Here is a 12,111-nt window from a genome sequence, read left to right as displayed (position 1 = left end):
CTCGGCTCTCATCAAGGAAGATCAGAAGAATGACGAATTGGAGACTAGGATCGTGTCCAAATGGGGCAATATCGGAGACACCAACTTAGGAAACTTCAATGTGAAGAAGTTTCGAGAGGTCCCCTACATTGGCAAGCCATCACCTGTTGCGAAGAAGATAATTGAAAGTGGCATCATCAAGGCGGCAGGTTTCCCTCCAGCAGTCAAGTGTCATGAGCTGATGATCGAGTGTGCCCCCGCCACTATGACTCACAATCAAGGTCGATTGTATCCAAGGAAGGGAACACCTTAGCTTACCTTTCAGAGGAAGCTATAAGTGAAGCTCTTCATCTTCTAGAGCATAAAGATATGATTTACAAAAGCTTAGAAGGAGCCAGATCAATGTATGAAGATGATCTCGACACTTGCTTGAATCTCATCAATAAGAATTGGTTGCTCAAAAGTCGGCCTTGCCTAAACAAGATTCCCAACACACCGCATAGGATTGACTTCCAAGAGGAGTACAGAGATTTGATAACTTTGCTCAATCGAGTTACAGGGGCTCCTCAAGCCTTCTACTTCGAAAAGTGGACGTTCTTCTTCAATCAAGTAATAGTCCAAGGAAAAGGAATGCTTCATTGGGCCAGAATTATTAGCAATAGTCTGGATGTGCAGTTGAGAAGGTTAAGACCTACCAAATCATTCCACATGAGCTCATATGTTATATATGTCTTGATCAGGAGTTTCGAGTATGTAGGGCTACCTCACAGAGGAGTGATCGGAAGAGGACCCAGAGAAGTGAGAGTTTGTGACTCTTATGTTCATCTGCATCATCCGCCTAGAAGTGACTACAAGTTAGTCAATGATACCTTCACGATGAACATCACTAGGATATTGCAAGGTGGGATTCATAATCGACTATCTCTGGATGCACAAGAACTTGTGAAGAAGTATGGTGCATGGTTTATCCAGTTTCAAAAGTTTACATACATCAGAGTTCAAGGGTGTCCTTCACCTTCCTACATGTTGCCGAGATATCCGACAGACAGGATAGTGCTACTTGAGGTGACCAGACAGTTGGCAGCTTATGCGAAGGCATCCAGACACAAGCATGGAAATGGAATTCCCGTGCTCATCATAATGGGGAATTCAGTTGAGGTATGTCCTAATACTCAAGCCTCGGAAGATGCAGAGAAGGAATTATCTTTATATTCATTCACATCCTTTGCCTTGCGGGAGAATTTTGATCCTTACGGTTATATGGAGGAGACAGTCGGTAAGAAGTACAAACATGAGTTTCAGGTGGAGGACTTTTGGATGAATCTCTCAAGTGATTTAGAGGTTAAAAGAAAGATGCATTCCAGGCTACCTTTAGATTTCATCAGGAAATGCAAAGTTTATAGAGTAGCTGATCAAGCCCAAGATAATGGCAAATACCTCCAGTCATCCTATGAAAAAGAAGATAAAAGAGTGAAGGTAGATTGGAATGAGCCCGAGGTTTTCGACTTGAGAGCTTTGATGGCTCCTGTTTTATCATGTACTCGCAGATGGGTGGATGTACAACATCAGAAGTTGAGGGAGCAGAATGTATCAATGACTTTTACTTTAGAGGCAAGACCAGAAGAAGGAGAAGCAAGCGTGAGTGAGAACACTTCTCATCCTGGAGGTGCAAAGAGGAAAGAAAGACCTGTGAAGAAAGAATCTTTCAAGAAGAAGCAAGAGGCCAATCGAGATCACCCATCAAGCACATCTTCTCGACATGAAAAGAAGGCAAGCCAAGGGGAAGGTCAAGAGAAGATGGTACCTGAAGTTGATGAATCTATGGAATCCATGGTACAAAATGACAAGCCAGAGAAGGGACAGATGCCTCAACATTCATCAAGTCAATCTCCCCAAGTTGATGCTAATGAGCTGCATGAAGAGAAAAATGATGATGAAGTGACATCTCCTCTCCGAGAAGATGAACCACTGCCTAAAGAGATACAAGTAAGAGAAACAAGATCTGCCATCTCGGATTGGTTAAAAGAGAGACTGACAAGAGTGATTGTGGTTGAAGAGGAAGAAGATGTATTTGATTTAGAAAGCCTTATAGGAAATTCTCAAGGGGTAATGGAAAAGAAGAAGGCCACTAAGATGTCCAAGGTAATAAGAGATGAGACAGGATCCAGGAAATTGCAAATAGCTACACCAGTAGTGGACAAGTATGAAGGTAAAATTCTTGCAGATGAGTATGACTTAGAAACATTTGAGCTTGGTCCACTCACTACTAAACAAGCAATGGAAGAAGCATCTGATTCATTTGAAGCACTTAAAGACAAACTTAAGAAAGAAATGGAAAAGAATAGGAAGCTTGAGAGAGAGGTCGGTGCTTGGAGAGGCTATTTTAGTCATCTTAGTTAGCCCTTGAGACGTTAGGATCCAGCAGTATCTCCTTTACAAGCACTTTCTCTTGAATCAGTTGGTGAAGCAGAAAGGGTCAAAAGCTTGGTTCAGCTTATGAGCTCTTGGATTGATAAATCCCACACGATAGCCGTTGAATTTGCAACAAGAATGATGAAGACAATTCATCGAGCTATCCAAGTCCTTGAGATTATCCATAATCTAATGATAACCGTAGCTGCTTTCACTCACACTAGAGATGTTATCATTCTTGTCCTGCAAGTAATAAGGCAAACACCAAGACGGATCCTGGCACAAGAAAAGATAATGGATGGAGGAACTCATAACCTCCTACAGTGGTCAGCTCTGCTACAGATGAAAGAGGTCCTTTTTGAAGACATCAGCACCAAATGCAGTCAAGTTGAAGGTATCATCCATCCAATTCAAGATAAGGTGTTTGAAGTATTGTGTACCATTCTTGGTAGGCGGATCGAGATTGAGATAGATGTGGACATCCAAGAGTTGGAGGAGAGAGTCAAGGTCATCTTTTGCAAAGAGGAGAACGTCATCACAGATGAGCAACAAGATCTGATGTTCACTACCATGCTCCTGATTGAGAAGATCAAAGAACTTGAACCTGGATGGGAAACGACTCTTCTCACTGCTTTTGATCAAGTCATTCACTTGGAAGAACGAATGAAGAATCTTCCTGAGATTCCCATTGCTGAGATTGAAGGAATTGTGTCCAGATTCGTTGGATATGCTAAGAAAGAGCATAGGAAAGGGAACAAGGTTCTAGAAGAAAAGTTGTTATAGGATGATGTGGCAGCTCAATTCCTATTGGTCTATGTTTCCTCGATATTTGTGCCAATTAAATATTGGCTATGCATTTAATAATGTTTATCTAAATGGGGATCTTTTTTTGTAACAAACCCTAATTAGGGTTTAGGTGTCAAAATCTCAGGCATTGATCTTCTTTCGATCGGGGCCATTCATTGTATTTGAGGATGCTATATATACCCTCACTCATTTTCATTTTGAGAATAGATAAATGAGAGATAATAGTTAGAGCTTAGAGAGAAGAAAGTTATTGTGTAGCAAGATTGAGTATTGAAGAAAGAATTTTGAACAATTGTTGTCTATTTGGCTTTGAGATCAATAAAATATTGAAGTTATAGTGTTTTATTGCAATGCTTGTGGCTATTTTCATGATTGTTTATCTTCTTGAATCATTCTCAGTCAAAGTAGTATTTAAGTTTGAAGGACTAAGTGTTGTGCTTGATCTTTGGTGAGATTCATATCCAAACCACTAGCTTCTTATTGACTGTAAGGATGCCTTGTGTGGTCAACTGGAGATATTGAGATTGCTTAAAACATTCAATCATTATTGAAATATTGATATGTATCTTTATGGTAGCATCTATAATCCTTGATGATTTGAAAATCACTAATCACCTTAGAAGATCGCATCAATTCCAGTAGAGTTGTAATTCCTTGGCAATACTGAAATTGGTAGAATCTTACCAAGGCCAGCCTACATTGAGTCATTCTTAGGATTAGATTAGCATTCATCTCTTGAAACCCTTATCTTTTGATCTTTTTGAGAATCTGTTAGTATTAGGAAAATCCTGTTCCTGCAGTCAAACAAGAGTAACACGGACCAGCTTTCTTAGAAAGTGTGTAAGACCCCTTGAAGAAACAACATTTACAACGACCACTGGTGCTTATCCACACGTAGAGATCCTACAACGAAGAACCTTGAAGTCATCCCGATTGATCCTTTCCGCGACATCTTCAGCATTCGGAGGCTTTATTCAAGAGAGGATAAGGTACCCTTTAGGTATTTTATTCTGTGTTTGGTCGTGTACAAAATACACGTCAACACTACCCCCTCCCGGTATCAATTCACCCTTGTCAAATTCCTCTATTCTAGTAGACGCCATTTAAACAGGGGAAACATATGATTTTTCCAAATAACAGATGACAAGCAATAAATACAGAATTTGAAAACAAACACAATATTATTCATTCTGATCATTTATCTGGTAACTTTTTTTTTTCTGCCCACATCTCAATGTACGCCAGTTAGTTTTCTCCTCTTACCAGATAACCCAAAGTGCTCTTGAAGGTTGATGGCTTCATGCTAGTTATAGCTAGCGATAGGTGCCTTTTTGTTACCAGCTACTTTCTAGCCAGAGTTAGAATTTTGTGTCAACCAGTTTTTATGCTGGCACTGTTTTTAGCCATCAGAGGAAGTAATTGTTTGCATATTTGATTTTGGATAATGAATCGTTTTTGTATGCTATAGTGGCATTGCAACTGATATATTTCTTTCATCTTATGTGAACATTGCCAAGTAACAAATGTGTGTTGGTTGAACATATGGATTCTATCTAATAATTGGTGAAGTTGATTTATTTGCCATTTGGATTGACTTGATTAGTGGTGGCTAGCAGTCATTTCTCAATCCCTGCAAGTGCCATTCAAACAGGGGAAGCAAAGGACTTTTCCAGATTAAAGAAGACTTGCAATAAACACTAACTAATGAATATTGGCAGCATGACAATGAACAGAGACAGGAGTTTAATAAATAATTGAATTTACACATTCGAACCATTTACTCATACATAGTGAAACTGTTGCTCAATTTTGCCTCACTGCGTATCCATTTATGGCTGTCAGTTTCCTCCCCGTATTAGATATAACCCAGATTGCTTTTGATTCTTCAAAAGCTGTTGGTTCCTATGTTAGTTATAACTGTTTGGTGCTTTTAAAGTACTGCTAACTTTTAGCCAGAATTAGAATGTTGTGGCAGCCTTATTTTCATATGGCGCTAATTTTGGTCATCAGAGAAGGTAATAATTTTTGGTGGACCTGAATTTGGATAAATAATGGCGCTTTTGTATGCAATAGTGGGATTGCAAATGCGATATCGTTTCATTTTATGCATCGTAACAAATGTCTGCTGGTTAGAAGAATGACAAAATGACTGATGAATTGAAATTCTTTAAGAGTTCTTGGGTTTTATCTAGTAATAATTGAATGCTATTTGCAATCCTTCGGAGGTTGATTTAGCGTGTGCAATGGAGGGAGAGTCAAAGTAAGGAGAACATGGGATAGAGAGGGGTCGGTTGGGATTGATTTGATAAATTGTTGAGTTTTAAACCTTATGATAAACTGCAAGTATGTTGTAGGTATTTCGAATCTTCCTTTGTCATTTGAACTCAGATTGCTTGAGAGAAGAGAAAAATTTAGGTTCAATCTTCGAATGGAAGACTTCAATAACATTTAAACCTGGATTTCTGGCTAGGCCATCGCTTAAAAAATTACATTTACTCTTATAAAATAAATGAATTAATTCAATCTGATAACAGTAGCCTAAGGTAGTTATCATTTTTGTTGTTGTTGTATTAGCTGTACAATAAATGACATCATGAAATCGACTTATCTGCTTGAGTAGCCACATGTTCGTCTGGTCTGCGGTTTTATCTCATCTCACATGTTCTTTTAACAAAATGTTTCTGCCTGATTCCAAGTGTCTCATTTACTTTATGGATAGAATTTGATAACGAACTTGATCACTTAGTAATAGTAAGTGATATAACAGAAGCTTTTTATGCAATTTGGACATTGGGTTGAGACTATACTGTATACAGAGATAGTTATACCTTTGTCATGCGTGACTCTCTCTCCCTTGCTCATACTTTGAGTAAATTTTGTCTGCCTACATTCTGAGGGTTTCTTTAACTGTTTCAATAGAATTTGAAATGGATTTGCTGGTTTATAAATGATGATAGCTAGTGATCAAACAAAAGCTTTAGGACTGTGTGCAATATATAGAATCTTTGTTGATAACTTGATACTAAATTTTTAATATGTAGAGTTAAATTTTCTATCTAATTTTGGTTGTGTCAGGTGGGGTGTGTTTCTTTGAATAGAAAATGCATGGCCGGTTAATTTTAATTGTAAGCCTAATAGGCTAATAAATAGCTACTATTTTCATTATTGGTAGTGGTTTTAATATTTATTGTGTCCTATTACCCTCTAAATGCATTGAATTCCTCTTCTGTTTTTGCCTTGCCTTGTGTCGAAATTAATCTTCTTGTTATTTGCTGAAGGTAACAGGAACGAGTTCTCTTTATCAGACATCACATTAAGATGGACAGCACAGGCGGAAGGAAGACTGCAGGATGGCCAACAAATGTTCGTGTTGCTGTGATAGGAGACAGTGGCACTGGGAAGTCCAGTCTAATTGTCACTGTAGCAACTGATACATTTCCAGTTAATGTTCCTTCTGTTGTGCAACCAACAAGAATCCCTCAGGATTACTACCCTGATCGTATTCCACTAACAATAATCGACACATCATCAAAGTTTGGATTTCTTCTTTGCTCGCTTTTGCTTGCATGTGATACTCATATTATGCATAAATAGTGACTGCACAGATAATATTCCTTGCGATTTTATATACAAATTTTTTTTATCAATTTTTATTTTTCAACTTAAAAGTTAAACCCCTAGGCTATATTGGCAGCATATTATTCAAACTTTTTTGACCTTCCATAGTTTGACGCAAACTATTTTTACATTTCCAGGCCTGAGGATCAGACCAAAATGGGAGAAGAGTGCAAGAGGGCAGATGCAATTGTGCTAACATATGCTTGTGACCAGCCTAGCACATTGGATAGATTATCCGCCTTTTGGCTTCCCGAACTTCGTCGCTTGGAAGTACGACTCTTGCATTAATGTCATTTAGTTTTTATTTATGGTTTCATGCCTATTGAAATGTTTAATATTTTCCAACAAATGGATATTTCTACTGTACTTGGTTACATACAGGTTAAGGCCCCGGTTATTGTAGTTGGCTGTAAATTAGATCTTCGTGAGGATCAGCCTCAAAGTTTGGAGCAAGTAATGTCACCACTTATGCAAGAATTCCGAGAGATTGAGACATGTATAGAATGTTCAGCACTGAAGCAGATTCAGGTTGAGATCTACTCATAAATTTAAACAAATGAATTTCGAAGCATCCATTTGACTTGGGATGGTTATGTTTATATTTTTGCAAACATTATTTTTTTATTGTTACAACATTACATAAATTTGTAACTGCAATTTCACTTGTAGACTTAAAGTTTCTATTATGATATTTTATTTTTTTGTAGACTATCCATTTCTCTTGAGGTCAAGTTACATCTGAGTGCATGTTGATGTGTTGCATGTAGTTTTACCCTTGGTACATGGTTCAAAAAGAAAATATTAATTTAAAAAAAAGTTAGTACTGTAAAAATGAATTGTGAGGAGTGTGTGTATATGTGGAAACTATGAATGAGCTTGTTATTGTAAGTTCTGGGTGATTGAATGCAAGATTTCTAATTTCTTTAGGATTTATAATTTGTTGTCGTTGTCAATAATTTTATTCGTTAAATATTGAGAGGACTAAAAATGCAACTATTCATAATAGCCAGTTTTTTGAGCCCAGTAATTGTAATTAAAATTGTAATTTCTGTATCAACACTACCCTTTCTTTGAGGCTTTTTTAATTTGAGGCGGTATGATTGTATTTTTGTTATTTGATATATATTTTATCTGAAACTTTTCAAGCATGGCAGATTTTTCCCTGTTAAATCTGATGTAACTCTTCTGACCCTTTTAAGCCATAAAATCTGCCCTTCCTCACTTTATGCAGCTTGTTTTGCAGTTGGGATGCTTATATTTAAACAACTATATTTTACAGGTTGCAGAAGTTTTTTACTATGCTCAAAAGACAGTTCTTCATCCAACAGCACCATTATTTGACCAAGAAAATCAATCGCTGAAGCCTCGTTGTGTTAGGGCATTGAAGAGAGTATTCATCATGTGTGATCATGACAAAGATGGTGCTCTTAGTGATGCTGAGCTTAATGAATTTCAAGTATGGCATGGTTTCAGAATATTTTTAAAATATCAGATGCTTTTGGTTTGCTCTTTAGGAATACATGAATTTTAATGAACATTTTTGTGCACTGTTATTATAATTTTATTCATCTTGTTCATTGGACATGTGAATCTTCAGTTGTGTGTTGTTAAATCTTACTTTGCTCATACAAACTATTTGTTGTTATATAGCATCTGAGAACATGCCATTAGAATGGAGGCTTATGATAGCTTCTTGTCTTATTTATTGAGCAGGTTAAATGCTTTAATGCTCCTTTACAACCCTCTGAAATTGTTGATGTGAAGAGGGTTGTCTCAGAGAGACTTCCACAAGGTGTCAATGAAAATGGCTTGACACTGACAGGATTTCTTTTTCTCCATGCTCTTTTTATTGAGAAAGGACGATTGGAAACTGCTTGGACAGTTTTGCGAAATTTTGGTTATGATGATGAGATTAAGCTTAGAGATGGACTCCTTCCAACTGCACAGTTCAAGCGAGCACCTGACCAGGTATAGTGAAGATTGTATAATTTTTTTTCATTGTATTAGAGTTTATGGAAATGAAATTTCAGGTTATATTTATATTCTATGTTTTCCTTTATGCATAATGTTGCCATTGAGTGGCATTCATTCTTTAGAAGCTTATAGCTTTTGGAATATTATTTGCAATTTCACAAGAATGGGGAAAGTTAGATTCTTTGTGAAGCAGAAATTGATAGCTAGAGTTAGTAATCAAGAGAAAAAAATTCATGTCTATATATAGAACAGTATTCGTACGGAAAGCTGTTTTCTAGTTCGTTTGAGTTGAATTTGGTCTGTATAAGGATACTAAGCTAATCAAGTTTTAAATGATTTGTAAAAATTTACCTATTACTTAAGTTGACTATTTCAATATCCCTATTGCAATCTTTTTTTTAAAGCATTAGAACTAAATTTCAGGTCAAGTTTGTAAATGAAAATTGCATGTTTTAAATCAATGAACATCCAAATCTGTCATTGGTACCTATCAAAATAATGGTATGTTTTGAACTTCATTAAATGTATTGTGTGTGGTGGCTATATGCAGTATATGGAGGAAATGAATTTGTATCAGATATGGTCAAACCTTTTTACAGGTAATGTATTGCCCTAGAGATGGAACAAGACGAGAGCTTGAAATGAATCTTCTTTTATGGCAGAAGATCAAAAAGCTGTTTGATTTTATGTGGTACAAAGTCTTTCAAGTAAAAAGTTGAAACACAGTCTTTGTTTTAGAAATTGAGTGATCCTTAATTGCTTTGGTTATACAAATGTTCAATTTTGTTGCAATGCATTGAAGATCAAATAAATCACCATGATGCACAAAAAATAAAATAATACAAGGTACCGAGCTACTTGCTATAAATACATATATTGATTTGAATTGGTTATATAATAAGTTGTGAAGTATTAGTATATATTATAGATGTTTAATCCACTTTAAACATTTTACTTCTATAAGTCAGTCCTAGGTCATGAATGCCAATGCCATTATCATTCAAATAATAGATACAAGGTTCGCCCATATTAATTACACATATATGATTGTCATTAACTAAGCGGGGCCCATGCCAGGGTACAAATATGGGCTCAACTTATCTGCATTAATATCACATCAGTTTAACTCATTGGGTTTTTAATAAATATCTCTAAGAAATACTTGAAATGAGCCCGAGGTTGTTATTGTTCCCATGCCTCTTTAATATTCTTAATGAGGAGTCTCATTCTTCACAATTTCTCTCAGAAGAAGCAGCTTGAAAACCATGTTTGACATGCAAGTCTCCAATTACAAAAGTTTTGTAAGATTTATTGAAAATCCAAACACAAGCCTAGATCTAGATGTGTATGGAGGATTACAACGGCCAAATGCAAACATACAAATAGTCTAGAATGCAAATATCAATTAAAAATTAATATTGAGAATATGAAGAGATAAATATTAAATTGATTAGTCAATGGAAGAAAAGAGTTACAATATGTAGTCTTTAAGTTTCCAAATTGGACGAGGATGAGGAAGAGGTAGAAAACCAAAAAAAGGGATTGCTTTGATTAAATTTCCAAATCTAAGAGGATAATTAAAAATAGAATCTCATGAGAGAAAATGATATGTACTCATTTATACCATTCTACCTAAGTAATAAAATAAACCACCTAATAAACTTAACAAAAAGCTGTAATTAAATAAAGTGCAACTTTGGAGAAACATATAATATGAATGGTTTTAAACAACTAGGCTTGATTAGGTAGCCATGTACAAAGACGATGCCCCCCAAATGATGAGGAGAAAATCTGTAGGACAAAACTTCTTGAAGAGGATGAAAAGAGACCATGCATCCCCTTTTCACGTATTCTCCTATGCTAGTGGTAAATACTCAACATAGAATGCTGAAGATGGTGCAATATTGCTGAACAACATTCCTCCCCTTGGGAAGATTCAAGGTGAAAGAAGCATGCAAGATATCTTCCTATTTCTAAAAGGAATATGAAGGAAGAAAGATGTATGATGTCTCTTAACTTTGCTCAAGTGTTGCTCCAGGATTTCCAAGCCAATGCCAAATGGTTATAAATGATCATGTGGAGAAAGAACAAGAGGGTTTGAAGGTGCCCTCTTGACATCTAAAGAAAATGATGCAACTCCGTAGGAGTTAACATTAAAGAAGAAATGAATACCCTCAACAGTGTCCTCCAAGTCTGCAAGATAGAATTCACAAACGAATTTGCAATGTCCATCAAGTATTCACCCCAAGTAGTTGTATTTGCAAGAAGATGAATGTGATCTTGTTGAACTAAATCACTGGTAGCCCGTAATGTCTCCTTTTGGATATTCTTTAAATAATAGAATTCACAGAAGATATTATACTAGTTTTTATCAAGGATTGCAATCTATATAAATATATTCAAGTCAACAAATCATAACACAATACCGAAGATGATCAAGTCATGAATTCCTTGTAAATACCTTGCAAATCTTCCGAGCTAAAAGACCCCATACCTTACTCAATAGGTGATGAAACCAAGGACTCCATCCCTAGTTTGTCAAAGTTAGGAAAATACCTCATCCTTCTAAACTGTTTTAGCTTGAATGATGCATGAATGGTTGATGTTTTAATGATTGATATTCAAATAATTGAGGTTTGTATAATTGTTTGATTGATTGATAGTTGTCGAATGATTGAGGTTTGTATAATTGTTTGTTTGTTTGATTATTGTTGAATGATTGATGTTAGTATGATTAATTGATTTGATGATTGATGGGATGATTTTATAAATTGATTCTTGAATGGATTTCTGATTTTTTATATAGTTGAAAGAATTGATATCTGATGATGAATTCTTGAATTGATGATTCTATCTTCATTCATCCTTCGTTCTTTGCTTGAAAGATTGATTTGCCCTTTATTTCCATTTCTTGAATTTGTCACCATCCTTCACAGGGAATGAGTCACCACCCTTCATTGCCACCTTTGGGAATAATAATTTATTTCCAATTGATTTCCTTCATTCGCCATTGATGACTTATGGGTGTCCTTCTCAAATGAAGTGATCTCCCTTTTATGTTCATGTTTGGGGTAGTCACAACTCTTCATTTCATGCCTTTTGACCACTCATTAGACTTAATTAAATTTTGATTATATTATATTTTAAATTAAGCTGTTTTTTAATTATTTTAATATAAATATTTATTATTAAATCCCATTTCAAAAAGGGGACATTATAGAGCCTCATTTGAAGCAACACTAAAATTTGAAGAGGTAGGAGGAAATGGAATATTGAAATGTCTTTGTTGTGACGTTTTCACACATCACCCCATTGCAAATG

General features: G+C 35.9%; 1 protein-coding gene across 4 annotated transcripts in view; it reads left to right on the top strand.

The window, feature by feature from the left end:
- The window catches only part of LOC131030211 (mitochondrial Rho GTPase 1), a 79,576-nt gene that overhangs the window by 14,843 nt on the left and 52,622 nt on the right, over positions 1-12,111 (top strand). For 3 of the 4 annotated variants that reach the window (XM_057960926.2, XM_057960925.2, XM_059210916.1), the window contains exons 3-7: positions 6,477-6,731; positions 6,954-7,086; positions 7,198-7,344; positions 8,096-8,272; positions 8,530-8,784. In XM_057960926.2, the coding sequence (XP_057816909.2) occupies positions 6,517-6,731; positions 6,954-7,086; positions 7,198-7,344; positions 8,096-8,272; positions 8,530-8,784 (927 nt within the window). In that variant the 5' untranslated portion in view covers positions 6,477-6,516. The remainder of the gene's footprint in view (positions 1-6,476; positions 6,732-6,953; positions 7,087-7,197; positions 7,345-8,095; positions 8,273-8,529; positions 8,785-12,111) is intronic. The other variant, XM_057960924.2, reaches the window with a different exon arrangement.

This window comes from Cryptomeria japonica, chromosome 9 (assembly GCF_030272615.1).
Source record: "Cryptomeria japonica chromosome 9, Sugi_1.0, whole genome shotgun sequence".
In the NCBI taxonomy this organism is placed as follows: Eukaryota; Viridiplantae; Streptophyta; class Pinopsida; order Cupressales; family Cupressaceae; genus Cryptomeria; species Cryptomeria japonica.
Note: the sequence above shows the minus strand (reverse complement) of the source record. Positions and strands in the feature narration are given on the sequence as shown.